Raw genomic sequence first — 27,858 nt, 5'->3', positions numbered from 1 at the left:
GGCTTTTTCAAATGATGCATGAAACTAAGCCTTTTCGGGTAGTCTCCTTCAATTTCACCTCAGACTAGTTTACTTACAACAATATACCTCATTGCCTTCAAAACTTGGAGACCATTCATCCTTTATAGGAATGATAAGTCTTGAAAATCCCAACTTATCAAATATAGCTTATTTAACTAAAAAGGGTAGAAACATGACTCATTCAAAAAAAGCCTTGAGTAAGAACCCTCGGGTGCAACCGTACGCCCAGATCTGCGTTGTCATACTCGTAAGAAACGGGCTCTAACAAGATCCTTGTCCGGGACCGCTTCCGTCTTACAAAAACATCATGAAGTATGTAGGCACGAATTCCTTCTACGGAGGTTGGGCTGCCTCATGCTTGCAGCATTTCGTCTCTCCTCCTGGTTTTCTACCAATCCTCTACATCGTGGTCACCTGTCAGTAAGTGCGAGAATGTCTGGCTCAAGTACCGCAGCATTTCTCCACGCAGCCACAATCTCCCTCCCTGCAATCACTGGTACGACCCCAGAAGAGCTTAAAGAGAAGCGCCATCACCTCAATGATGGGAGCGGCTTTATAAACCCCTGGGTCAGCTTTCGTAACGCCTCTGCTCCATCTATTCTGAGAGCTTTGTTATGGTTGCTTGCATACGCCTACCTTTGGAATCTAGCTAAGATCGCATAGGCGAAGAATAAGTGGCCAGTCCAGATCACCAGATACAATCCCCCCGACTGTGCCTGTCAGAAAGCCGCAATTTCTCTCGAATCGTGAAACTCGGAGGCTTCGAGCTACGTGTGAGCCGGTTCAACCAGATCACCCTTTCGACTGCATCCTGATGCTGAGCTCCTAGCTAGGGTTGGGCCATGCCTGCTACTTCGTTGAGTTCCCAAAAGGATTTCGAGTTCTGTTCGATCCTGGTAAGCCATTGATCCAAGTTCAAGCAGCAGGCTCAGATTACTCACATAACCTGACAGTCTTTAGTGAGCGTTGTTCACCTTTTAGCTGGCTTGGCCCAAAGCGATACACCGAGAAACCTTGCGGCATAGAGGATATTCCTAATATCGACGCTGTAGTGATATCTCACAATCACTATGATCATATGGATCACCCTACAATCATGAAAATTTTCCACGAGCATCCTGCCGTCCATTTCTTCTGCCCTCTTGGCAACAAGCAATGGTTCGTCAAATCAGGCATAGACAATGTCACGGAGCTCGATTGGTGGGATGAGCGCGACATTGCTCTGGATCCAGTGAGCTCAGATCCCCCGGCCTCGCAGGCTAAAGTGGGTGATTCGACCAAGCGAGAAAGCCCCAATAGCAGCTTTGAAGCTCGTATTGCATGTCTCCCGTGTCAACACACAAGCGCTAGGACTGCTTTTGACAAAGGAAGAACTTTGTGGTCAAGCTGGAGCGTTGAAAGTGGCGGTAAGAAGGTATGAGCAACTCCAATTTTACCGATCGTCCAACAAGCGTCAGTTTATTCAAAGCCATAGCTGTCCTCGCTTCTGACACATTGCATTTCCGGCGATTTCCCCTAATACATGTCGCCAAGATCTCACTGCATGACGTTGTGCTAATCGGGGGCCAACATTCTTACTAGGTCTTCTTTGGTGGAGATACTGGCTATCGATCGGTTCCTCAGCTCCCTAAAGATGTCGACGACTATGGCCCAGATCAACAGTATCCGCACTGTCCAGCTTTCAAAGAGATTGGCGCCTACCAAGGGCCCTTTGACCTCGGGTTAATACCAATAGGGGCGTACGATCCTCGACATATTATGTCGCCAATGCATGCCAACCCCTTTGATAGTGTGAACATCTTTAAGGACACGAAATGCAAACGCGCCATGGGGATTCACTGGGGAACGTGGGTGCTTACAGAAGAGGATGTTTTGGAGCCTCCTATGCTCTTGAAACAGGCATTAAGTAGAAGTGACATCCAAACGGAGGGCATTTTCGATGTTTGCGACATTGGTGAGAGTAGGGAGTTCGACTGAGTGACCTGCACACACTTGTCCTACAGCCGACGTTGAAGCAAGAATCAGACTGCTGATACTATGAAGTGCGTTCTTTTGAGCTGTACAGGAACGATGACTCTAGCTTCACAATCTTGTATCTTATCCTAATAAGCGTCAAAAGAATAGGCTGAAGAGAGCGTGGTAATGGTCTTGATCATTGTCTTGGCTTGTAAGAAGGACTTCTACTGAGCACCCAACGAGTACGTCTACAGACATGTAGAATATTAACGTTTCAGTGTAATTATATATGAGCAGCCGAGGGTTGATCAGTCGGGAAATGGTCACAGATAACAGAAAATACCAGGCACTTAAACCCAGAGCAGACTACTTTGTAGGGCATATTTCAAGGGCACCTCACCTGCATTAAACCCTGGAGCTAAGGGATTTCAATTTGGCGCGGCCATGCACCAACCATTGAACTGTTTTATATTGCTTAGTAAAATTTACTAGTGCCTCTCGAAGGAGTCGGGCGCGGAGCAAGGAAAATTCATGACTGTCGAGTCTGTTCGTTCATCCTGACAGATTACCTTCGAAGATAGTATTCAAACCAGAATGCACTCTCTGCTTTCCCCGAAGCTTCTACGATGTTACGCCAACGTGACCTGTGGCAGCTCAATCTGATGCAAGCGCCACGAAAAGGTCCAGCCCGTTAAGCCCAACATCTCCTCTAGTTTTGCTACAGAGGAACGTCTCGATCCGCGATAGCACCTTTCCTGTAGCAGTTTTATTGGGTGTGTGACGGCTGCGTTCAATATCTGAGGATCTTGTCGTCCCTCCAAGATGTTTCGCCACAAAAGAAGTCGTTCAAACCCCGTGAGCCGCTCTCCCAAAATGATCCAGGACCTCATCAGGTAATCGCGAGCTAACAGCATCTGTAGCCTCGCCCTGGAACTACAACTCCAAGTGCTGCTGCGACTTTGGCAGCGAGTCAAGCTTTCCTTGCAAACCGAGCTTCCAATGCGAACCTCTCGGCCTCTGCGGCCGCGGCAGCGTTGCGTTCACATACGACCAGCCCAACGCCAATTGGCGAAATACAAACTCGACGCATGCAAAGAAGGGGATCTGTTACATCAAATGGAAGTGCTCCGGGACGACCGGTAAGCCTACAAAGAAGGGATAGTGGTGGATCTATGACTGAACGGACATTCCGCGACCCATCACCGAGTCGCCCGGAGCGCCCGGCTTCTTCCCACGGTCCTTATCCCAACTACAAGGAAGAATTACCACCACCAGTCCCGGCATTACCGCCACGCTTCGCTTCACCACCACCCACGCTGCAAAATTCAAGGAGAAGGCCTGCTAGTGTAGAGCCGCCAAGAAGATCTGGATTGCCCCAGAAAGGGATTGTCGATCAAGGCGCTGACGACAGATATGGCTCTGGTGCTCTGCCAGTGCGGACTACGAACAAACAACGTCTTTCAAGTTTGGATACGACTGCAGTAGCACACCAAGCCGCGAACAAAGCCAACAACAGAGCATCTGTCAATTTCTCTCGGCCCATGAGCCCACAAGTCTCACTAGAAAGCTCTCAGCTTAATACCGAGCAGGAAAGATCGCCCACACCTAGAGCTGGGACGATAGCGAACTTGAATCCTGGGGAAGCCCAGCCCTTGGAAACGTCCCCACAGGCGACATCGAAGCGCCCGGCAAAGGCGAAGAAAAAGAGAGCGGTCGGCGATTCCGAAATGGGAATCTACTCTGTCGCAGAGCGGAGCGAGGGGGGTATTAATACCGGCGAAAGTCTGGTGGCTACCAACGATAGGAGAGACAAACCTCAGAATGACGTGCCATTTCGGAATCCAGCACATACAAATCAAAACGTTGGACAATTGAGTGCCTCAACCCCTACCAAAACGAGAAAAAAGAAAAGGCGCACCCTACCGGTCGCTGAGGGCGAAGCTTTGAAGAATGACGACACATTTGGCAGCGCATACCCTTCCGACACCGACTCTGCAATATCAGATGTCAGCAGTACAACAGATGTACCCCGCAACATCAGCACGCGTGCTACTGGTACTCTCGGGAAGCAGCCATCGATCCTCCGCGAAGATCGAGAAGGAGAAGCAAAAGCCGAGAATAAGACTGGGATTGGTAGGACAGAGGCTGGTCATATGGCAAGCGAGACTTCACATTCTGAAAATAATACCGCCAGGTCCCCCGCGATACAAATGGATGTGGCCACAACACAGGGGCCACAGGCTTCAGTAAGGCAGCTAAAACATGGCTCTGGACCCCGCAAGGTCAACATGTCAGAAGACTCAGCGTCATTGAGTCCTGCCCGAGCTGCACATTTCTCGGCCCGTTTGGTGTACGATTCGCCCACTGGAACTAAGCACCAACCACCTGCTCGGTCCGCTTCTCCGGCTAAATCTGCACTCAAAACCTCTCCATCACGGGGACAATCACCCGCTTTGGTCCGCAACAAGGCATCCACCGCCGGCGAGACTTCAGACACTGCGTCGGCAGTCTCGGATGATAGCAGCAGGCTAGGCGCCAAACAGTCTCGGAAGCATGCGCGAGTCAGCTTTGACGATGACTCGATCGTCATGGACCGCACTCCAAGTCCTAGTCCTCGAACCCAGCTCCAAGAGAAGCCTCGAAATGAGCAAGTACGGAAGGGTACGACATTACCTAAAGATGATGATCAGGAGCACAAGGATATGGCAATTAAACCTACACCGGCATTACCTTCTTTCGGCAGTGTACGGAATTTCAAGGGAAAAGATACGGAGACCTCACAAGCAGTTGGGAAGTCTTTGATTGTTAAAGGTACGGATCAAGTCACTAGCCCTGAGCCTGCTTCTCGTAGCAATCTTGGGCGGAAAAGTGAGTCTGGAGTTAGCACCGGCCTTTTCAAGCCAGATCATCAGGATGTAACATCGAGTGGGATTGCGAAGGAAGGTACTGACGGTCTGCCAAAGACAGTCACTACTCAGGTTTCAGCACCTTCCTTGGACGAGAAAGTTCGGGGCGGCAATAATGCCGAGGAAGTTGAAACCAAGACAAAAGATCCAAGGACCATTGGTGAGCCTACTGGGATATTAGAAAGCCTTGTGCCAGCAATTGCTGTCATGCCAGCAACTCCTGGTCTCGATGAGAATGGCACCGAAGGTAGAACGCTAGGCCTTTCCGAAACCTACCATAATGAGACGAAAAGTTCAGAGCACGCTATAAATTCAGAAGATACGGGGATAGTTCACCAAGCCAACAATGTTTTCGACTCTCCATTAGAGCCTCAGCGAATAGAGCAAGCAGGTATTCAGAAGAGTATGGCTGACGAGCATCACCCTTCGCCTATAATCACTCCAGCGACACTAGGACTTGCGGAGCCTGATTCGGGAATGGTCGCAGCGCAGCACGAAAGTGGAGCGCCATACGTGGGGGACGTGGCGTTATCCATCCGGACGCAGATTGATTCACAGAGTGGGGAAGAGTCGGCAGAAGATGATAGCGTGTACAGCGATGCTGCAGAGGATCAGATAGAGAACGAGGGCGATGGATACGGGTCAATTAATGCGATTGTGGAAAGCCCTACTAGTCCTCAATCCCCGCTCGCCGACAAGTCGACCACTTCCCCCTTGCTGTCTGGGGATCAAACTGACGTCGATCAGGATAGAACTCTAGCTCTGAACGCAACGAAAACTAGCGAAGATATTACGAATGAGCAACAGAACAGCGCACAAGGTTACTGGTCAGGTCTGTCAGCATCTCAGAGACAGCAATTAGAGCGTGCGGCTCTGCCTGGAGCTGTGGATGAGCGAATCGTTCCCGAGAGAACTATGAGGGGAAAGCAATCAATTGCAAACAAGAAAAAGAAGCAGGCTACAAAGCCAGTAACAGCTTCGTCTGTTCGAGGAGATCCTTCGAGTCAAGTCGAAAAAGCCAAAAAAAAGCAAGTGACCACACCGAAGATGTCGATCGAGAACCAGCAGGCCTCTCCTCCAGCACGTTCCGTGAATTTGAAAGCTGCCAACCCAACAAGAGCACGACCGGCCACATCTGCACCAATTGCCGAGGACACCTTGTCTCCTCTCAAAATTAGCAACAAGCATGCAAGAGCAGCGTCCGCCAATGTCACACTAAACCCAGTCACGGCGAAGGCTAACCAGGCTAAATCCCTTAAACCTCAAAAGCCTAAGCTCGGACGCACGAAATCTAATGGTAGTGATTCTGACAGTAGCTTCAAGCGCAACAGGTCTTCTAACCTCAACACTGGCAAATATCAAATGAAACGATCCATGAGGGGCGGGCCAGCTGATACCGGCTCCATACCAGCAAAGCGTGGCAATTCTGTGGGTGTGAGAACAGTTTCACCAACCAGTTCGGCAGGAAGGAGGGCTTTCAGTCAGGGTAGTCCCACAGGAATCGGTATGAGAAAATCGATGCGAAGCTCACTTGACTCTAATCAACAAGGCCGGACGTCTTTACGCCTTTCGATGGATTCTAGCAAAGCTGGCCGAACGAAGTCGCCTTCCCGTCTCGGCTTTGGTCTGGGATCAAAGCCCAAAAAAATGGAGAAGCATAGTGGTGCGAGAGGATCAAGAGGCTTTTCAAGTCGATTTGGAGATTCTAGTGATGACGATGACACCTTCGATCTGAGGGCACAAAGTCGATTCGCAGACTCTAGCGATGAGGACACCCCCGACCTTACTCCTGTTCGAGGGATACCACGTCAGATCGACGAAGGCGACTCCACCGAGCTTGAGGATTCGTCTACGGAGAATGTTCAGGAACCGAGGAGCGGCAAATCCATTGACACACAACCAACGTCAGTGAGTGCACCAAGTTCAAAAACAGAGGGTCTCGCCCTGGCTTCCGGATCTTTGCGCTCCCAGTCCAAAGCCGGTGCACCAACCCCAGGCTTTTCACAGTTGGACGTTGCCACGCCAAAAGAAAAGAAGAAGCGGTCAATATTTGGAGGATTTGGCAGTAAGCGGAAGGAGAAACTCGAGACCGCACGTATTACTCAGCTAGGCACTCTTCGAGAACAGAAAGAAGCCTCGCCGCCAGCCATACAGGCCTCGTCAGGCAGTGCTGCACAAAATGAGCAGACTGTTTCGCAAGCAAGTCCCAAGAGTCCCAAGCTGCAAAGGCGGATGACTCCAAAGAAGTTGCCTACTGCTAGTGATAAGTCTTGGCCACTGGCTGGCAAAAACGAAAAGCCGGTTGCTAGCAGACCGCAAACATCTGACGGCGCCCGCCCTAGCGATCTAGGATCACGACCTGACATGGGCAATCGGCGAGTGACGCTTCAGACTCCAGTACTACCTAGTCCTACGGCGCCCATTGTAGATGGGCTAGTGACGAGGAAGAAGAGATTTCACACGTTGCGTAAGGCCTTCGGGCTTCGCGATTAATTTCCTTTTTCTCTATTCCATAGCTCCCTGATTCACAAGGGGGTACTTGAGATTGATCTACTCGGCGCGTTCGCATATTTAGGAGAAAGCGGCGAGATACCCTATGCAATCATTTCGTCTATTGACTGCAAGTACGTACACGAAGCGAAGCGAAGCCTTCTATTCACTAAATATAACTATAATAGTGTTTTTTATGATTTTGAACTCAGCTCGGCTTATATTGGGTAATCCTTTGGGTGATACTTCGAGTAAAGAATTAATCATTTACGTTCCATGGAAGCCATCCGTTGAGAGGACCCGAGTGAATGCATTAGACATACTACAGAGGCAAAAGGTCGCCCTGAACACAGCCGATTGCCCTCGCAGAATGTCGACCATCCGCATCGATACAGTGCAATGGCAAAACAGAAGCTCACGCGATGCCCAAGCTTTGTAATGAAAATATTCCAGTCCGAGAAGTTGATGGTGGTGACATCTTGAAACTCCCAAACGCCATTCCACGACCGAAATCCCGACCAAGGTTCGTGTCCGAAAGGCCTGAACTCCCCAAAAGTCACACCTCAGCTTTTGCCCTTTCTTTACACTATCATGCCATCATCCCCCATGCGATTGCTGCTGCGAAAGGTAACGCTGACATCCAGGTCACCTTGGAAAGCTGAGTGGTGGCATCGGATGTCAAACTTGCGGTGCTATACACAAAGTCAAACTTGATGTTGGAAGAATTGGAGCAATTATCCGGCGTCACAGCTGGTACGTCTTCTGGCTCGGCGAATGTGATATCGACGCACTAAGGGCGCAACAGTCGTTAGTCCAGAAGCCCTTTCCCAGCAAGCGCATTCAAATGGCAAGCGCGGTTTGAAGAAGGGACATACATTAAACAGCGCAGCTCCATGCTGAGCAGCCTCGATGACCTGTATGGTCGCGTTCGCGCCCACGGTGGCAGTGAAGTTTGCCGGTAGAGGAAGCTGCGGGAGGCACACACTGCCATTATATAGGTCATTGCTGGGGCCCGTGATGCCGATCATGGGCTGCATGACCAAAGAGTAGTTTTTAGGCTGGGTGCCCTCGCCCAAGTTGATGTAGATGAGGGCTGAGGAGTGGCCTGCGAACCAGCCTGGCTGGAACCCGACGGCGCCACCCTTGACAGGCCACTTGGTGCGATTCGCCGACATGGGCGTGCCTCCACCTGTAGATCACAGTATGTGAGAAGGATGTACAGAGAAGATGCGACGAAGAGAGGGGGGCTTACAAGGATATATCCACTGCATGCCATATGGGTATGTGTTGTCTCTGCCTACACCGAGTCCATTCTCGTCCGGTATAGTCCCATTGGTTTGTAGATTGTCGCCTCGCCAGCCTGGGTATGTGATGACGGTGTGGGTGAAGACGAGGGTGGGGAGGAGGAGTGCGAGGAAAGCTGCGAGGACTGTTCGCGACATGGTTGAAGATTCAAGAGGAGTGACTCTCTGCCTTTCTGCTTTGGCAACAGGGTCACTGAACAGGCCAGGTGAAGTTCAAGAATAGGTAGGAGACAGAAAGGATTCGAGAGGCACGTCCGACAGTCATATCATGGAGAAGAAGAGAGCGTCTGGCGGGAGCTGTGGTTGTGCCCTCATTGGCGCTTCTGTGATTTCTCACCTACCGCTCTAGCCCGAAAATGAAGAGGTCCCCTTTTCTTGCACAGCATGAGAAGGGTGAGATGTGAGGTGGGCTAGAACGGCGAAGCACATGCCGAGCGCCAGCATGCAGACGGAGGAACAGCAGAAAGGTGCAAGATGGTCGATGATTGGCCTCAATCCTGACCCCTCGGGCCTTAGAAGCCAAGGAAGCGTTTTGGTGTCGGCGCTTACAGGCCTTAAAACTGTTAAACAGCGTGCGCAATCATGATTATTATACACTCGCAGGAGGCACACCAGGTAGATGTGCGAGTAGAGGTCGATCACATACCCTTATTATTATCATGATGTGGTGAATAGAAATCCATCGCGATGCAGCCACCAGCCGGGAAGAGCCAATTGTCAAATTCAGTGATACTGGAGAGCTGACCCCCAGGACTAGTTCTAAATAAGGACCCCTCCGAACCCTCTGGGCCCTACCGTAGATCCACACCGTCGTAGATCTCATTACTACCCGGCATTTTGGAGCCATCCCAAATATCAGATGTAGACTTTTTCGCCCTACATTCATCAATCAATGGCAATTGAGAAGGGTAAGCACACCGAAACTTTCGGGGAAAACGTAGGGAAGCCCACCGTCACGAAACCTCACAGATCATGATATGATCATTGTGCCGGCGAGAGCTGCATTGCCCTCGCGTTGATTCCGATCATGCCTCGCTCATCAAAGGCTCTTCAGCAGAAGCCGTCTTCTCTTACAGACGACCAAGGCTGGACGCACGTAATTAGAGGAGCACACAACATCCGCAAGCCGACCAAGACTCCAAGTCTCAATGACAGTCCCAATATCTCGCCAGCCAAAGTTACAGAAGGCCAGCAGAGGTACGCTGCGCTTTGGTCATCCTCCGCCTGCTGCCACCAGCTTCGTATGATATTAGAACAGGAGATTCCTCTGACTCACAACTTGCAAATGGACAAATGCGTTTGTCTTGGTCTAGGCAGCTTCACAGATGGGCGAACATCGTCAAAGCATCAGTTGGCCACTCTGACGTGGATGTTGGGTATCCTGAGCCAGAAGCACACCTTCCAAGCCGTCCTCTTTCAAGACCCCGCCTTTACTGCGTCGGACGTTGCCTACCTTGAAAGCCTTGGTCACCATGTGCTCGAGAGTCCTCTTGCCTTTGACCAGATCGATGAGAGCACTTTTCTGTTTGCACCCCATTTAGAGGCCAACGTTTATGCTGCCGCTCTCGAGAAGAAAGTGCCAGCGCTCGTCGTCGGGAGCAATGTCACAGAGCTCATTGGCCGACCTATCTCTTCCGGTGTAGACGAGGCACAGCGAGTGCGGGAGAACAGTATCTTTTGTTGCTTTAGTGATCTGACGCTGTCCGAGCCAATGCCTCAGTACGACAGAGACACTTGGTGCTACTACACCAACATATACCGGCGACAAGACATGAGATCGGAGAGATCTTGTGACCATAGTTAAATGTTTTTCAAAATTATGAACTCAGGTCATCACCTTCATCAACTAGGTTCGAGACAAATGCACCATGTAAGACCGGTCATTACAATACATCGCTTCATGCAACGTTCTTCCCTTTCGTGCCATTCCTAAACGAAACCCCTAGTATATCCTGCCCGTATCCAATGCATAGACAATTTTCAAAATTCAGGATATTGTTCGCCCTGCACAGTCAGGTATCTTTAACCCGGCCTTCAATTTCCGTCCTGGATCCATCAAGCCCCATTTGTCCTCCCATTCCTTACCTGGCTCATTAAGTCGCTTCTTCCAAGGCTCATCAAAGGCCTCAAACCTACCGATCAGATTAGCACAAACCCCCATTCGTGAAAGAGGGGTGTGATTAAAAGGGTCGACTCACCAAAAGAAGTCAGTACTGTTCGCCAGGCTTTGGCAGATGAATGTATTCATGAATTCGTTCATCTCGTCGATTCCCGCTTTACTACCTTCTGTACAGGTCGTTTGATCAGGCGCACAATGAATGCCCCCGTCGCTCGGCCACCCCACTTCACTTATGTAGTTCTTCTTCTGCGTGCCTTGGGTCAACTTAACATTGTGGCCCTGCCAGAAATCCCATGTCCAGCCCGCTGCTTTATCTACGGTTACGCCCGCGAAAAAGGGATGGACGTTTGCCATCACTACGTCCACATCACTAGCTAAGCTGGCCGTCCAAGCGTCTCCAAGGTCTGATGTGCCCACAGGAAGATCAATCTTCTTGTCTGTAAGCTTCTTTTTGGTGTCGGATAGAAGTTGGCCGAGTTTGTCTTCAGTGATCTCTTTCCGGTAGAGGGCCTCGTTACCGATGATAACTCCAGCAAAAGGATCGGCCCCGTTCTTACCAAGAAGGTCGTCCAGAGCTTGCATGCCGCGATCATTGGTGGTTTGGTTGCCGTCCAGCCATACGCCCAGCCAGACCTTGAAATTCTGCAAGTCCAGCTTCGATATGGCATGCAAGACCATCTCCGTCTGATTGCAGTCGGTGCCGTACAGACGAATAGTATTTGTGAGTTGTGAAAGCACGGCAACATCCCGAGTCACATTGTTTTGACTCGGAGGATTCGTCAAGCAGTCAGGGTATTGTCCGTTAAAGGGGGTATAGTCGACACCAGGCATCACCTTGTGAAGATCAGGGTTGTTCATCAACTTCTTAATCTCTCCGGAGTTTTTGTCTAGGTCGCCATTGCCATCATCGTCTTGAGCAGACTGCGAAGAAGGGCTGTCGCCTTTGCTTTGAGCGTGCTTCACACCTCCGACAACACCCCCGACAATGGCCCCGACGATGATTAAAGCAATGATCGTGCCTACTATCCACCGTAACCGCTTGCGTCCAGACGTTTGACTATTGAGCCACTCACTTTTCTCCGCCCCCGGCTCATCCATTGGCGGATCTCCGACCGGCCCATATTGTCCGCTTGCATCCCTACTCCCAATCTTGGGGCCAGATTTGCTCCCCACCAGGGCACCAAGCGCCCCAAGGGCACCTGATCCTGCTGCCAGATTACGTTCAGTGTCTGCACCTTGAGACATATTACCCTGTACTCCACCGCTGAGACCCAACATGGATTTTCTCCAGTGGGTAGACGGCCCCATGTCATCCTCGGCATCGTCATCTATCTCATTTGGATCTATGTCAGCCCGAGATATGCGCGAGTCCCATGCAGAAGAATAACGATTGTAGGGATTATCAGAATATGAGCCTCCACTTGCGAAAGCATCCGACGGTGGGTAGTCTTTCATGGGTATGCTTGCAGTGGATGGGTAGCCCACCGGAGTGGGTCTGCCGGCAGAAGGTGTAGGAGATACTCTGTGGTCATCAAAAGGATTCGAATGTCTAGAGTGCGCTGGAGATGCAAAGGGGTCTCTCGATTCGGACCTGGAGTGTATCCCAGACGGAGGCCCTAGGGCCATATCCCGCGAAGCCGGCGGTGGATCTAAGGAAGCACGAAGGCTAGGTGAGGAGGGTTCAGGTATGTATGGGTTCACAGAGCCTACAACACCAAGCTCTCGTTCTCCGGGAAAAGTCGGTGACCGCTGGTATGGCTCTGTGTCTCTTATTGCTTCCAATCCGCTTTCCCGCGGGCGTGTATGTGCAACTCCGAGAGCTACTCCTGTTATACCCCCTCCAACGGCGGCGTCCCCTAAGTTGTCGGCACCTGGGGTGGTTGTTGAAGCTGTACGATTCGACACGTTATGGTCTAGGCTTTGTTGTGCCCTTCTGTCATGATTTGTATCCAGAGGTGGTAGCTGGTACGATGAAGCAGGGTACGCTTTATGGGAGGGTGCTGGCGGTGGAGGAACGTCGTCTGTGTAAGGAGGTGGTAAGGCGTGACCATAGGATTGTCCGGGGTGGTTGGCATTCAGCGACGTCTCATCGTTTTGGTCGAAAGAGAAGGTGCGAGGGCGAGACATGCTGGCTACAGATAATGCGGCGAATGCCTATCCGTTAGGAAACGAAGTTTGCTTACAGTTCCATCATTGAAGAAAGAGCTGTGAGCATGTAGATGGAGGTGGAAAGGCTCTTGGATATTCGTGTTATCAGCCTCACACCTCGTAAATTCTGAGGCAATGCACCAGGGACTGCCTCAGAGCCCCATGGGAATTGCCAAGACCACCCCTACATTGCGGTCTGAGTAGAATCTAGGCTTACAGGCTAGTTATTCTAATTTTAGGTGTAAACAATGGAAGGTACCCTCCTTAGCGCCATGAGTTCGCTGGCCCTTAGGTTAAACCTACCCTGTAGAGGTCGGCCATGTTGATATTTACTATTTGCTGTTTGCTATAAATCAGCTCCCATCACATAGATCCGTTTCTTAAACTCTCGACCGTTGGATCCTAATCCGCTTGGGAGTTTCGAGACGCATATGTATCTGTAGAGGCAACCTACTAATAATTGTCGCTGGTGCGTGTGACTGTTGATGCTCCTCTAAAAGGCAAAGGGTTATCGTTCGTATGATAAGTAGGCCAGCTATTTCGGGGAGCAAGTACAATTTCACGATGCTTTCAATTTGATCTACCTAGAAGTAGCTTGCTCTGATGTCTTCCGTTCCTAACAACAGGTTTCAACCAAAAGGAATGACTGAAGGTATTGACGTTGGAAAGTAAATTATTTCACACCCTTCTTAAGCTTGCTTTCATTTGTCCAATCTGCCGTGATCCATCTACCTTCCGACCTTCAATGTGCATTGGAAATTCGCAACATGTCTGAGATCGCTGGATGGTATGCCCGTCATGAAACTCCGAGGCTTCATAGCCTTGAGCCATGAATGACTTTGTAGTCTACGGCAAGCTCACGCCCACCGTCATTGATGACCATGGCCCTAACACTGCCACGGCCGTTCGCAAAGGATTCGTTGAGTCGGGACCACAAACCCCCTGATCGATCACAGCGAGGCTTTGCTTGACATCACCAGTCTCGGTCATGGCGACGATCCGGCCGTCATCACGGATGTCCAGTACACGATAGGTCTTGAAGACTGGTCCTAGCATGTTCTGAACAATGACAGAGGGAGTTGGGTTGGACACGAAGCTAGATTCTTCCTGCAATTGTTTGGTGAATAGATCGACCCCCAAATATCGGTATTGACCGGTTTGAGCGGAAGTCGTGATCCGAATGACCTGGCAGGGTCGACCCTGCAAGATCAGGAGATCCCCAATACGAATATGGTGGCAGGGAATAGTGATGGTATTTGGGCCTCCACCACGTTCGACATATCGAACCGTTTCGCGGACCCCGTCGCGATAACGCACAGGCCCCCGCTCGCGCTCTTCCTTCTCGATGATGACCTCCTCGCGCTCACGTTCGTGGTGCGGGTGGAAAGGATGAAACACACGGTCAGTCGCTTTTTCCAAGCCGTGGCGGAAGGAGTGATAACGGCCGTCGTCGTCGTAGTAACCCATACCGTGTCGGCGTTCCTTATCAACTACGATGTCCTTTTCTTCTACGACCTCTTCACCTCGTGGACGACGACGCTCGTACTCTACGTCGTAAGTTGGCTGCGTTCGACGTCGAAATTCGCTCTCGGTATGATCAAGCTCGCTGTCGCGACGATCTACCTCGATATCGATTTTAGTGTCGGTGTGGCGGCGATCGTGATCTCGGTGGCTGTAGAGTCATTAGATCAAGTTTCTGAAAATTCGATCAACGTATGAGCAGACCTGTGACCTGAAACCTCTGCTTCGGTGTGACGGTTGTCGCGATAACGATCCTCTTCCTTGTCGTAGATGACGGTCTCTTCTTTGCGAGTCGGACGGCGATCACGATTCTCTTCGTGAATATGGACTTCTTCCTCGTCGTATCGAGTACGATCCTTGCGGCCCGGAAGAGATGCTGAAACGGAAGAGTAACGATCCTCCCGTCCGACGCGCTCTCGTTGTGTTGTTTCTCCCTCTACCTTGACGTGTGTGATTTCCTCCTCGCTTTCGTCCCTGTAAGCTGAAGGGAAAAAGCTGAACGGGATCGGGACTCTGTTTACTTGATTAGCAGATCCGGCTTAATAAGGCCGAGATGCTTTGTTGATCATACCTGGCGTCGTAGTCCAGATTGACGGCGGGCTCCTAGAAAGCCTTTGGAGCCGTCTTGAGAACGAATCCAAAGCCAGTCAAAGAAGGCGACCTGGAAAGTGAGAAGGAATTGATGTAAGGAAACACGGAATCAGATCGACTTTATTGTTTCTTGAGAAAGGGAGGGATGGCTGCAGCGGCTTGCGGATTGTTGTGAGGAATGGCAGGGAAACAGCACGCTAGCCCTTAGCGTCTTGGCAGTTTCCGAAAGAGTTGCAGGGGCCTTAGGGGATGAGGAGATTGCTGGATGCCCTGAAGAGCGAGACAAAATATCGCATCCACATCAACATCAATCGCAACAATGATGATGTCCATTTGCTACACGAAGACGGCGTTTATAATTGAAAGGTACATAGAGACTGAATTCCTGGAGAACACTCGAAAAGTTTGAGAGGTAGTTCTATGCGGCTCTGCCCTGCTCTCGCCGATTACAGCCTTTGCTATGTGGCTTCGTTTCATTGGTGGCATTGGTCTTAAGTCACTTCGCCATTTGTGCTGTACAGGAAGACAGAGTTGTTCGTTGTTGTCGAGAATTGAGTCTCTGCATTGGAGACACACTTACGTGGACGGGCAAGGTGGGGGTCAGCTGACCAACTTGTATTCGTCCTGCCCACGTCTTGCTATATGATCATAATCAGCTGTAAGGAGAGTCATTTAGAGGCCCCTGTCACTGGCATAAGGCTGGCATCCTGATAAAATTGGGTTTGCGTTACCAACCTTTGGAGTTTGGACGGCCGTTACCTGCGTCATCGTGACTTTTGACTCCGAATAACCGAGTTTTGCTCGTAGATAACACCCTCCGCACTCACTTCGCTACCCCTTCCCCATGAATAGGTTTCTAGGCTTGCAGCCCTTTATCACATTTCACATTCCGCCAGTGACCGTCTCATGAGACGCTTGCAAAACCTTCCTTGTACCCACTAGGTGCCGGCACTTGGATACCAACCCCCAACAGCAACGAGTCTTGCCGCTTGTACTACCCATCCTAGTTGTTCTATGAAGCGACAATCGTGACACCAATATGAGTACCTCACATGGAAGGCCTCTCTCACCGGGCGGCCGCCGTATTGCCAACGCTGGTCGAACGTCTGCAGGCAGTTTCGTCACTGTTCCAAGCCATCATGACTACACTACAACAGCTAGGACCTCGAGAGACTACGTGCCTGGTCCACGGGCAAGTACAGAGCGAGCAGATGGCCCAAGAGTAGTAACACTCAGGCAGCGCAGTCCACCTCGAAAGCCTCGTGACGATGATTACGAAGTTCGACCACGCATTCGGACCAACTCTCTCGACCTGGGCGACTCTTCAAAGACTCGATCCGTGAACTTAATAGACCCAAGGTCTTCCGCGAAGTCTTCGAGACCCATCATAACTAGAGAAATCGAGAAACCCAAGAGTCCGGTGCCTAAAGCCGGTGGCGCCCAGCTTGAGGCATCATACATTGTCCCAGCCTCATCTTCTGGACGCCATCACCAGAGACATTCGTCCCTAAACATGGGTGACCGATTAGCGGTCAGAGATCGCGAAAGGGACCGCCTTTATCCGAATGAGCGGACGTCCAAAAGAGATGACCGGGATTACTCATACGAGTACACGAATCCCAAAGAACAGGTCCTTCGAGATCTAGCACCTCCCCCACAGCGAAGACCCCGGAGGGAAAGTTACACAAGTGCACGGCCTACAAGCATGGTCGACCTCGATCGCTATGATAAGGTGTATCATCGAACGGATAGGGATGCCCCTCCTCCGGTAGCCGCCAGAGGATTTGATACTATAAATCGACAAGAGAGTCGCAAGCAAAGTATCAGAGCTGGCGCTGATGAGTTAAAGAGGAAGGACTCGACTTCACAAAGATACCCAGGAGATGTGAGGGATGATAGTAGACCCTATGAGCCGATCAAGCCACCAGGGCCGTCTAGAGATGACTATGTGCCTTACCCTGAGGAAAACAGCCGCCATCAGAGACCTCGCAAATTTACGATAGAGAATGAAGCATTGCCTTCGAGGCAGAGAGAGCATGTCGATGATAGAGATGATCGGTACGAAGACCGTACTCGAAGGCATCATCACCACCATGACGAAAATGATCATCGCAAAGATATTGGAGAAAGAGATTCACGACATCATCGCAGGGATCTTGATGACGGTGATAGAAGAGAGCGGCCAAGAGAATATGAAGACAAGGCTGAAAGAGAGCGACGAAAGGAGTATGACGATAGATCTGAACGTGACCGGCGTAGGCATTACGAAGAACGAGATGAGCGAGAGCGCCGCCGAGACACTGAAGAAAGAGGGCATCGGCATCGTCACGATGCTCGCGAGCGACCTGATGATGACGAGGGTGCAGGAACTCATGGTGGTTTGCTGGCAGCGGGAGGTACTGCTGCAGCCGCTGGCCTGGCCGCAGAAGCAGTCCGCCGCCAGAAGTATAAGGACGATGATATTCGAGGCTCCAAAGACTCCCATGGCCACGTCTCAGAACGTGAAAGGGCCGCTGAAAATACGGGCCTGAGCAGTGAGCCTGAGGAGGAAGATAGAGAGGAACGGCGACGACGACGCCGTAGACAGCGGGAGATTGAGGAACGCGAGGAGCGGCTCGCACGAGATAGATTGCAATATGAGGGACAAGATGAAGCTGGGCCTAAGCGCATTGAAGCTCCACCATCTCTCGAGCATTCGTTGCGTGAGCAAAAGTCTTACGAACGCCGCCCCGAGGACGATCAACCCCGACGGCAACGACATCGACACCATCGTCGGCAAAATCCACGAAGCAGCGATATAGATTCTCGCTCCGATAGCTCCGGGCCCTCTGACAGTGACAGTGGCCCAGATCGAGCTCCTCGGGCACCAAGGGTCATCTCGCCTACCAATGAGAACGCGGAAGCAGCAGCCCCTAAGCTACCGCCTAAAGGTATCCTCAAGACTCCGCGCGTGAGATTTCCGGAAGAACCTCAGACAACGCGTGAAGGGGTGGCTCCGCTCGATGCAGCGAAGAAGGGCATCCCACAGGAGGCGCGTTGGACCAAAATAAACAGACGCTTGGTGAACCCCGAGGCGTTGGAGCAGGAGGGAGTCAGGTTTGAAGAGTTCCCAGATCATGTTATCGTGCTCAAGGTACTTTCGGAAGAGGAAATCTCCAAGTACACTCAAGTGACTCACGAAGTTCGAGAGAGGAGACGGCTTGAACAAGGCTCGCAGGCAAGCGGTAGTGGGAGCGGGACCGGTGTAACAGGCCAGAACCAAGAGCCTGGCGTGGAACGGCCTCATGGCACATGAGTTGAGCCTGGTATGAAGCTCTGCGTGCAAATCGGCAATCACTTGCGTCAGAATGCAGAAAGCAACGGAATGAAGTGCGTAAGGTGAAGGAAGAGGAGAACCTCTAACACAACGGTCAAGATCAGGCATCATTCATTCGCTGTTACTGGGGGAAGGGTGTGATCTAGCATATGTACAGCGAGATTCGCACGAGGGAGCACTTGAGCCTGCAATTTTTTGCTTTCATCTGCTATCTCGTCGTTCAATATGTCCAAGAATTAGTAGCGGAAAGCACAGCTTCCAGCTACGTTTCCCTCCAAACCGACGCCTACGTGCTTCCACCTGCACAACGCCACCATGTTTTCAAGAAAGTAGAAGGCCAAGTACTATTCATCAAATGACAGCCGAGTCCCCTTTCGATTGTATAACAGTCCACGAACACAGAAAGGGTGTTGTGTCCGAAGTAGAAGCAGACAAGCTCGATCAACAAGCTGAGCACTTTTTCTTCCTCGCCTGAAATTTATCGATATCAAGAAAGCCCAAGTGCCGCTCGTTGCTTCAGTCAATCAATTGAAACGTAGACTCCAAGCAGTGAAAAATTTCCCTCTCTTTACCATCCTACAGGCTGTACAATTCCTCCAATCTCGTTCAAGCCTGTCTAAAAAGGTTACAGTTTCAAGAAGCCCTTGTGCAATGGTTCTGTACAAGAAGGCAAATTTCGAAGCCAAAAAATCATCGTGATGTTGATGTCGCGTCGGTTGTTGGAGAGGGCCAGGTCTTCCTCTCATTCCTTAGATGGAGAAAAGGTGGGATAGTTGAGACTTCTTGTCCAGGATGTGAGTTGTGTTCTACGATTTTCTTGCGCCAGGCATCGACTGTTGAAACAGGCATTAGCGTCTCAGTAACTGGAAGATTGCCGTTCCAAGACTTACGGGATCTTTGTAGAAAGATGACCCTCTTGTCATATTTCTGGCATTGATCCCAACTTATGCGATAACCCAAGTCATTAAGCATTTCCTCCTGTTCTCCAATGTGCTTGCCCAGCCGTGGCACCGGCGCATCCACCTCCCCATCAAGTGTTGGTATTTTGACGGTGGTCCTTCCAAAGCCAAGACCATCAATGTCTTCGTTGTCATCGTCCGCGAAACGCGCATCTAATCGCTTTTGTCTTTTTTCTTGCTGGGTGAGGGGCATTTGATGCGGGAAGTAAGAGCGGGGGCAAACGCTGTTTCTCTCTCGAAAATCGTCTACGACTTCGTCCATCCGAGCTTCTCGAAGATCCAGCTTGACACGGACTTTGTTTGGACTGTGTCCATAGTCGTGGACGTTGATGAACTTTTTGCCAGGTACATTGGTGTATAATTCGGACACCGCCTTGGATGAGATGTCGGAAGGAGAATCATTGGATCTAGTCGACGAGGTTGGTGGCATCGAAGGTGCAATGGAAATCGATGCTGGGATAGTCGTAGCTGGGTGCGAAGCTAAATGTGGCTCCATATTATGTTGAAGCTGAGGTGGAACGGAAACTGCGTTGGAATTGGGCTGAAGAGGATAAGACGGATATCCGTGGAAAACGTTCGCTGGACGTATTTGCGCAGAAGGGTCGCTTGGATGGGACTTGGATGGTGGATGATGTGGTTCGTAGTGGCCATCCATGGTAAGAGCGTCCGCACCACTTGCCATTGCACCTTCGACATTCGCATGGTGATGGTGCATTTGCGTTGAGACTGCGGGGTTCATAGTGGGGGGTAACGGTCTTTGCTGTAGCATAGCATTCGAGACACCAGAAGGGTTTGCTCCCTGGTTTGCTTGTTGATTCTTGCTTCGGATGTTCTGCTTGTTCATCCTTCTCACACGCCTACTCCTGAGCCTTGAGTCTTGATTACTGTTTCTCCAGCTATCCACCGCCCTTTGTATCAACCCTCTTTTTTCTTTCAAATGAGAATTCAATTTGACCAATGACCAGCCCACAGTGTTGCATTCTGTTTCATATGTCAATCGATTTCCCGTATATTGTTCTTTGTCGCAAAAAGCTCGAGGATAAACACAGTTGTTCTCCTTGAATTCTTTGCTGAGCTCATCAACATTCACAGATTCCACGTCACATCGAATCGTATATTCCATTTTGACCCTGTCCTTTGAATACTCAAACGCAATCCACTGCACGCCATTGTTATCTTGGCGTACAACCAGAGGCGTCGTGGCGGGAATTGGTCCCGGTGCCGCACTCGAATTCGCAGCGTGATGGCCTGGCGAACCCGTCCCGCCATTCTGAGACGAGGTTTTCGGAGTGTTGAGAGATGAGGTCAGCGGCCCCGTCGGCGACTTCTGTAACGCGTTCGTATCCATTGGCCGCTGCTGTAGACCAGGATCGAATTTTGATTGGGGCCGCGGACTTCCCGTGGTCGTCGGTATATGTCCCGGGGGCTGTGGATGCGTTACGGGAGGCTGATTGGGGTGATGCGGAACGGCGGACTGAGGAGGGGTCATCATCTGGTGAGGCGGTTGAGTAGGAATGTGGCTCATGGGATAATTCGAATAATATATCCCAGGCTGCATGTGGGCGGGGTGTGAATAGAGACGGTTGGGTTGTTCTTGTCCATGGGACGAGACAGCGGAGGCCGGCGAGTTGGACTGGGGTGTGTACATGTGATATGGCCGCGGCTGCATTTGCGCGGCAGCCATCATGTCTGCTCCTTCTGTAACGGCATGAGCATCTGCACACCAAGCATGTAGAACGGTGAGGTGGCATCTTACCTGCAGCAGAGTACGGAGCGGTAGGTGCGGACAGTGCTTGAGGAGGGTAGGGGCTTCCGCCGTAGAAATGTTCTGGGGAGGGCTGTCCGTTCGGCGCAAGACCGACGTGAGGGTAGGGTGTTTGCTGCGGTCTCGGCGCACGTTGTTTTGGGGCATGTGGCGAAGGATAGTTGGGAGAATCTGGAATAGAGTTCGAATGCAGGGTGCTTTGAGGGTGTCTATGAGGTTGTCGTGAAGCCTGACTAGGCTGTAAAGGATGCTGTTCGTCATGACCGATCAGTCTTTCAAGTTCTGTCGTTACACGGGCCCTTGTGGAAAAAGACGCGCGAAGACACGACGCCGTCCGCGCATGGCCGCACAACGGTCACGTTGTGTGCCATCGACAGGAAGCGTTGTCGAGGGCGGAGGGACTGGGATATGGAGGTAGTGTGCCGAGTACCTCAGGGATCTGGCCTTCGAACGGTGGTGGTGGCGCTCTCCTAGCAGCAACGGCGATGGGGAGCAGACGCGATGTTGGGGTCAAGGAACGTACCATCAACTCGGATTTCCATCCATCCAGGAGGCCTTCTCGTGATGCTCACTGCGCTCTCCTCGCCGTCCACCTGGGCACGCGAAATGGGGAATGGAGAAGTGCAAGGCCCGCTGGGTCCAGCAAGTCTAGGTGCAGGGATTGTCTGGAAGGTGAGCTTAATGCTTATGGGTTTTTTCCAAACAGCCGTTTAAAATTACCTTACCCTTAGCGTCCTCGCTGGTCTCCACTTTAGCGTCCACCTTCCCACACGAGGGGAGAGTTTCAAAACATGCAGGCTCAAGCTCTAGTCTCTTTCCTCTCTCTTATTGCTCTTCGACCCTCACGCCGATGCTTATTATTCGTGAGTGACTCCTCTGACGCTCATACGCTACAATCGAGGTCTTAGCTCACGACCCGATGCCTGTCAGATGGCTGACTGAATCACCAGAATAGAATCTGTGGCGAAGCCCGGAGACTGAAATCAACCTGCCGCCGACCACGATGCTTCGATCAAGTTGCAATGTGCAATTTGCAGTTCAGAGGCCAAACCCGCGTCAAGATCCAAAGCGAGCAGCAATAATAATGTTTCACAACGTCTCCGACGCCACCCAGCCCTTTCATTTCATAGAGCCATAGGCGCTGGTCCCTGTGATTTTAGGGGACCTGAGACTGAGAGCCTCTGCCGAGGCCATTTCGGCATTCAGCAGTTAGAATGAGTTCTATTATTCAACCTATATGAGTATGATCCTCTCGGCGGTGTCACTCCACAACGCGGTCTTGCTCCGATCTCTGGGCCTGGTGCTCGGTCATCCGTGGAGGCCTTCCATTGTTCCGCGTGGTGAGCGGAGGACCTGAGGCCTCGATGGAAGGCATCGGATCGGTGGGACAGCCGGAGAGAGAGGACGGTAAATTGAGCAGGCGCTTACTGATGTTGGTCAGATAATTTACCAGTTTCGGGCTAGTCCAGTAGTCATGCAGCAGCCTGACGGTTGCTGACTCACCGGGAGGGCCAATGGGCTGCCTGCCACCCAGCGCCATGCAGAAGATGAAACGCGTTCTTGGCCTCATGTCTTAGGTCGGCTAACGAGCCATCGAGCCATCCCTTGTCAGCATCTATTAATCATTTCTGCGCTCGCTCGATACTGCTGTTGCTGTTCCTCTCCGGAGCTGCAACGTCGTAGCATAGCTACCTAGGCAGTCCGAGATCATGAAGCGGCTGTTCCCGCATAGCGCCCTGGTAATGGCTGGCCGTTTAATAACTGTCATTATTACAGCAGAGCCGCGACACCTCGAGGGGACAGTGGGCGGTAGTCATCCAGTTTTGTCATGCCCATAGCGGTCTTCTGCCCTACTTGCGAGTCGCCCGAGTTGCGACCCAAGGACAGTTTTACACGAGAGCGACAGCAGAGGCCCCTCGTCCGTCAGCTCGAGCCGAGTGGAAATGGTCAATAAGGTTTCGTCGACGTTAAGAAAGCTCTAGCACTGCCTTCCCTGATTCGCTGCATGGGTCTGATACTTGTGAGTCGTTGTGAGCTGTGACAGGCGCCTCGACTTGCATGGTAGTGGGGAAGCTTTATTAGGCCTATACCTTGTCATGTGGTGCCACAGTCTAGTGATATGTCTTCTGTACGGCTTGGGTCTGTCTCCTCAGCTGCCGATGATGGGCTCATTCAGCACGACTTCTTCTTGCACATCTTCCTTGCCGTCAGGTCAAAGCTGAATGCAGTTGCGCGAGATAACAGTCCGGAAAGTGACCGTATCGATACAAGTTGATGCGAAGGCATGACCAAAACACGTAAAGCGAGACCTTCGGCGACGAGGCCGTTATTGCCCCTCTCTTGTCTGCAAAACGAAACAGCACTCTGGATGGCCGCCCCCCTGCCTGGGCTGTGAAACTCGCCTGTCAAATGCCTTAGATTACCGTGAATGCTTGCATTACCATTTGCCCTTGAAAAAGCCGACATGAACGTTTGATTTTGATACTCACCAATCCTGTACGAGCAATCGACCAGAGATGAAAGGTATGGCAGCAGCAAGTATAGGTCCTCAATTTCTGGACATCGTGACCTGATGCCAAATCAGCTAGCATCTGGTTACCCACATTACTGCTGTAGTGAACTTCTCTTATTCTAATACTTGCAAATCTAATAAGCTACCCGCCAATATTGTCATTCTCAATCAAGCAAGCTCGCATCAGCTCTCTTCCCATCATTTACCCTTACCGTATAAGTTCCTTTCCAAACCTCCCTAATCCCACCCTCTCCATCATCCCTTCTGCGTACTAACTTCATGTTGTCTGTACCCACAGCTGCGTCTGCTTCACCAAACAAACGGGCCGCGTTTTCCTCATCAAGTTGTTCGAGTGGTGTCTCTTCCCTTGAAGAAGCCTTTAAGTATCGCAGAGGCAGCTTACTCGCCGATTTATTAGCAGCTTTGCAATCGCACGAAGCCTTACAGTCTTGGTAACAGAGTTGCTGGCATTGACAGCCACAAGAGAGGGTGCGTTTACACGGATGTTTGCATCCAAGGGCCTCATGACTTGCATGACACCGCCTGGGACAGAGATGCCCGCATTCGAGCATCTTGTTGCAGGGCACCTCGCATCCGCCGTCCGACTTCTCAAAGTCTTCGGCAGTCTTGAAATATATCGGATTGCCATGATGGACGCATTGAAGGGGCAGATGAAAGCCAACACGAGGAGGATCTTGAGCCATGATCTGCAGCACTTGCCACCAAAGTGTCGACGATTTGCAGACGATTGGACCATCGCCAAATATGTAAAAGCCCCGTTGAGCGCGAGATAAGGCAACGACGACCCGATTCTCCACATTGAGGAAGCCTATGTTTCGAGACACCTATCTCAACTGTCAGCCTCCTGAAACCGCGTCATCGACAATGTGTGGCATGTGTCCCAAGTCTACTACAGACTTACGAGGCGCTCTTAAAGAGTTGCGGGAGATTAGTACTTACGTTGCTACGAACGAGTGACAATAAGACTGGTTCCAAGATTAGCTACACTTTTCCGAAAGACGAGATACCAGGCGTTCGCCTACCTATCTCAGCTTCTTCACCCTGATAACTATCTACGGTGACCACCTTGAAATATTGCCCCGTAAGTTCGGGATGGGCTTTCAACTTCCGCAGGAGAAGCTTCCTCTGCCCGTTGTAGAATGTCAAGACGGTGATTTTCAAAGGGGCAATCCCATTTTGGACAAGGTATACGAAGAAGCTGACGACCAATTCCGCTTCCGTCAAATTCATTTTAGACATCTGTTCGTCGGCAGATTCTGGGGCCGAGTGGCTGAAGAAGAATGTATCCGCGCTTTTGTCATGTAAGCTACCATGTAATGGGGCTCCTCGCAAATACTTACGCCATACCAGGTACAGGTGGTCGATTATACACAGAGTCATGATCTCGGAGGTCCGGATACACGGGGGTCAATGCACGTCTGATTTCAGGTATCATTCGTCTGAAGGAAGTCAGTCAGCCAATCATATTTTGTCAGGCCGTCTGATCAGAAGGAAGCCGAGAGATGCTTGAGAGTTTGAAAGTCCTACCTTTGGCTCTGAAGCTGAGTGTAATCAAGACTATTTCTCACTAGGCGTTCAAACATGCTGATACCGAGATAGAAAGGCTCCAGCTCCAAGTCCTGCACGTGACAGTGACCACGAAGTTGTTCGTGATCTCCCACTAAAATCAGATGTTCGAGCGACTCAAAGCATGATATGGAAATATAGGATTCCAGGGTCTCCGCAGCCTCTTCGATTAAAACCACCTTCGGTTTGAGGCTCTGAAGGAGGGGTCTATACTTAGCAAGTCCAGACGTTGTCAAGCCTAGGATCTTTGCGTCCTTGATGAAATTATAATCGACTTCCATACGCCCAACTTTTGCCTCTTGAACAAGAGAAGCATAGCGCTTGGCCTTGTTCCGCAGACGATCTCGTATGGTCCCCTTCAGCTTCATCTGCATATGCCTGTACAATGGACCGCGAAGAGCTTCTGGAATATCGTACATGTCTTGCCTCTTCATCTCACTTGTCATATTAGTCATGGAAACTCCAGGAACTTTTAGTCCCGTCCATTTTTCATTCAGCTGAACCCATTCTCCACGTAGGATCTCAGGGTCCTCATCGTCCAGGGTTCTCTGCTCAGCCTCGATCTCTCGGATCTGTTCGATCTCGAGATCGACCTCCTCAAGCTCAAGGCCGAAGTCCTCTGGCGCTATTCGCAGCTTGGTCTCAATCTTTTGATCACCCAGCCAATAGTCAAGCACATCCTGTGCATTCGAATCACAATCAAACCATTGTTGCGCGCCTTTGACCAGAGACTCTCGTTGTTTGGCGGAAATGACGCCATGTTGTTCAAAAGATTCCGCGGAGGGCAGCTTGTCACCTGCCATTAGACTGCTTAGCAAAGATTTCATCTCCTTAGTCAATTGCCTGAGCTCCTTCAAGGCCGGTGCTCTTAGGCAACCTTTCGGATCCTGAAAATTGACGGCTTGCTTTATCTCGTAGAGTGTGCGAGGTCGGACGACCTCCAGGTCAGTAGACATACCACCAATTCTAACGAACTCTGGTTCAAATTCGGCTATGTGGCGAAGCAATTGATCCAAAGCATGGTTTGTATGTGATGATACAATGATCGGTGGATCGTTTGGCTTCCTGTTTTCCAGCATCAAGCGAATGGCAACCACGGATACGAAAGTCTTCCCTGTGCCAGGAGGACCTTGGACGATACTCAATCGCTTCCCCAAAATGCGCTGGAGAGCTTGGAGCTGCGTACTGTCAAGTAATGAGGGCCAAGAAGGCAAGTCTTGAGTGACATCCACATTTTTCTTTTCATCAGTAGTAAGAGTAGTAAAGATGCTGCTACAATCCATAGTCGGACGAAGGGTACGGTACCGAGGTGGTAAGATATTGCGCTCAATATTGACAATATGGTTTGACAACGGGAAGGCTTCGTTGGCTAGCATTTGTAGACCTCTCAACATATGCCTATGACCCTCGAAAAATCCATTACGTGACTCGACCATGACCCATTCCTGCTGTGGATCGATTTCTATTTCTTCTGGCATGGTGAAGAACACATCGATTGTTGGCGGATTTTCTTCGAGCCCAGATATTGGCCGAGCCGCAACAACCGCAACACGAACAATAGATTTAAAGGGAGCATTTGCTGGAGTAAGGGCTACTAAGGTTCCGGTCCTCAGCCTTTTCGATTGCTCCCATCGTATCTTTTTGCCAACACGACCAAGTGAAAAGGTGAGCCGAGCAGCGAGTCCCGATGTAGTAAATGTGAAGCCATTGATAAAGGTTTTGTCGTACACATAGGCATCATTTCTTGAAGTTCTTTCTGACATATGCGGATATATCTGACATTCTGAAACTACGTCACGAAGAGGAGCCACAGCATCTTCGCGGAGAAGGTTGTAATGTCGGGCTAGATAATCCTCTTTGGACGAAAATGGGCCAACAATTGTGTTACTATCGAGCTCTACGTCCTCGTTATGGGCTCGACGACCTGGGTCAAAGACTTCCGACCATTTTGGAAACTCAGAAATCCCATGCCATGCTGCTGGTGATGAAGCGTTGGTGACAGCTTCAAGCTTTTTCGCGTACTTTCGAATGTCGAGAGCTAAGGTCATACTGTATGTGGGTTGTATGGGGGGTTTAGGGTCTTGAAAGGCGGCTCTTCGACCAAATCGTTCATTTAGGTGGGGGTTGAGTTCTTCATCTGTTGCAGTATCAGACCTACTGATACTAGGAACATTGTGAATTCCAAGCTGCAACATGGACAAGATCTTTTTTCCCTTAGGAGAGTTCGTTCCTAATTGAGGTTTAAGTACGAAGATGTAGAAATCAGCTGCGTACCTTGAGATGCAGCGTCAGAGCCTGCATTACAGAGTCTTGCCATGCTTGTGGAGGTATTTGGCGGAGTACAATTCAATTACCACTTCCCAGGCGTCAAATGAGTGCTACAGGAGGGAAGCCCACAACAGGAATCTTACCGACACGAAGTTGGAACCAGTCACCCTAATTGATCAACATAGCATCACAAATCAGGATAGATTAGCCCCACGTATACCCCTTGACACTTATAACATAGACCTGAAACGGAGATTTAGTGAATAGCTTAAGAATGTCACTGCGCGCAGGAAAAAGTGAAAGGAATTCGCATGACACTCTGATGATGGAAATGGCAAACAGTGTCATTCTTTTGTTCAAGGCAACCATGAGATTCGCTATTCAATCGATCGCCC

The 27,858-nt window shown here is 50.7% G+C and overlaps 9 protein-coding genes across 9 annotated transcripts; 3 read left to right on the top strand and 6 right to left on the bottom strand.

The window, feature by feature from the left end:
* Positions 1 to 453: 453 nt before the first annotated feature.
* On the top strand, positions 454 to 7,376 carry KY384_000639 (uncharacterized protein; the record flags this gene model as incomplete). The annotated part of the gene is made up of 6 exons (XM_044809175.1): positions 454 to 588; positions 851 to 1,252; positions 1,287 to 1,427; positions 1,603 to 1,981; positions 2,065 to 2,132; positions 2,898 to 7,376. 6 exons carry the CDS (start codon positions 454 to 456, stop codon positions 7,374 to 7,376), a joined length of 5,604 nt encoding a protein of 1,867 aa, XP_044665162.1.
* A 586-nt stretch (positions 7,377 to 7,962) lies between these two features.
* KY384_000638 (uncharacterized protein) lies at positions 7,963 to 8,815 on the bottom strand (the record flags this gene model as incomplete). The annotated part of the gene is made up of 3 exons (XM_044809174.1): positions 7,963 to 8,163; positions 8,249 to 8,562; positions 8,626 to 8,815. 3 exons carry the CDS (start codon positions 8,813 to 8,815, stop codon positions 7,963 to 7,965), a joined length of 705 nt encoding a protein of 234 aa, XP_044665161.1.
* An 889-nt stretch (positions 8,816 to 9,704) lies between these two features.
* KY384_000637 (uncharacterized protein) lies at positions 9,705 to 10,481 on the top strand (the record flags this gene model as incomplete). Its single annotated transcript, XM_044809173.1, has 1 exon — positions 9,705 to 10,481. The coding sequence occupies one exon, from the start codon at positions 9,705 to 9,707 to the stop codon at positions 10,479 to 10,481; it is 777 nt and encodes a 258-aa protein (XP_044665160.1).
* Positions 10,482 to 10,664: 183 nt separating this feature from the next.
* On the bottom strand, positions 10,665 to 12,923 carry KY384_000636 (uncharacterized protein; the record flags this gene model as incomplete). The annotated part of the gene is made up of 2 exons (XM_044809172.1): positions 10,665 to 10,809; positions 10,876 to 12,923. 2 exons carry the CDS (start codon positions 12,921 to 12,923, stop codon positions 10,665 to 10,667), a joined length of 2,193 nt encoding a protein of 730 aa, XP_044665159.1.
* Positions 12,924 to 13,790: 867 nt separating this feature from the next.
* Positions 13,791 to 15,533, bottom strand: KY384_000635 (uncharacterized protein; the record flags this gene model as incomplete). The annotated part of the gene is made up of 4 exons (XM_044809171.1): positions 13,791 to 14,616; positions 14,670 to 14,978; positions 15,037 to 15,068; positions 15,507 to 15,533. 4 exons carry the CDS (start codon positions 15,531 to 15,533, stop codon positions 13,791 to 13,793), a joined length of 1,194 nt encoding a protein of 397 aa, XP_044665158.1.
* A 562-nt stretch (positions 15,534 to 16,095) lies between these two features.
* On the top strand, positions 16,096 to 18,351 carry KY384_000634 (uncharacterized protein; the record flags this gene model as incomplete). Its single annotated transcript, XM_044809170.1, has 1 exon — positions 16,096 to 18,351. The coding sequence occupies one exon, from the start codon at positions 16,096 to 16,098 to the stop codon at positions 18,349 to 18,351; it is 2,256 nt and encodes a 751-aa protein (XP_044665157.1).
* A 711-nt stretch (positions 18,352 to 19,062) lies between these two features.
* On the bottom strand, positions 19,063 to 21,357 carry KY384_000633 (uncharacterized protein; the record flags this gene model as incomplete). Its single annotated transcript, XM_044809169.1, has 1 exon — positions 19,063 to 21,357. One exon carries the CDS (start codon positions 21,355 to 21,357, stop codon positions 19,063 to 19,065), a length of 2,295 nt encoding a protein of 764 aa, XP_044665156.1.
* A 2,415-nt stretch (positions 21,358 to 23,772) lies between these two features.
* Positions 23,773 to 24,257, bottom strand: KY384_000632 (uncharacterized protein; the record flags this gene model as incomplete). The annotated part of the gene is made up of 2 exons (XM_044809168.1): positions 23,773 to 23,985; positions 24,012 to 24,257. 2 exons carry the CDS (start codon positions 24,255 to 24,257, stop codon positions 23,773 to 23,775), a joined length of 459 nt encoding a protein of 152 aa, XP_044665155.1.
* Positions 24,258 to 24,610: 353 nt separating this feature from the next.
* Positions 24,611 to 27,512, bottom strand: KY384_000631 (uncharacterized protein; the record flags this gene model as incomplete). The annotated part of the gene is made up of 4 exons (XM_044809167.1): positions 24,611 to 24,920; positions 24,970 to 25,068; positions 25,157 to 27,425; positions 27,470 to 27,512. 4 exons carry the CDS (start codon positions 27,510 to 27,512, stop codon positions 24,611 to 24,613), a joined length of 2,721 nt encoding a protein of 906 aa, XP_044665154.1.
* Positions 27,513 to 27,858: the final 346 nt, after the last annotated feature.

The sequence above is a fragment of the Bacidia gigantensis genome (genome assembly GCF_019456465.1).
Source record: "Bacidia gigantensis strain McMullin 20006 chromosome Unknown contig_74, whole genome shotgun sequence".
Classification (NCBI taxonomy): domain Eukaryota; kingdom Fungi; phylum Ascomycota; class Lecanoromycetes; order Lecanorales; family Ramalinaceae; genus Bacidia; species Bacidia gigantensis.
This window is presented reverse-complemented; position numbering and strand designations above follow the sequence as displayed.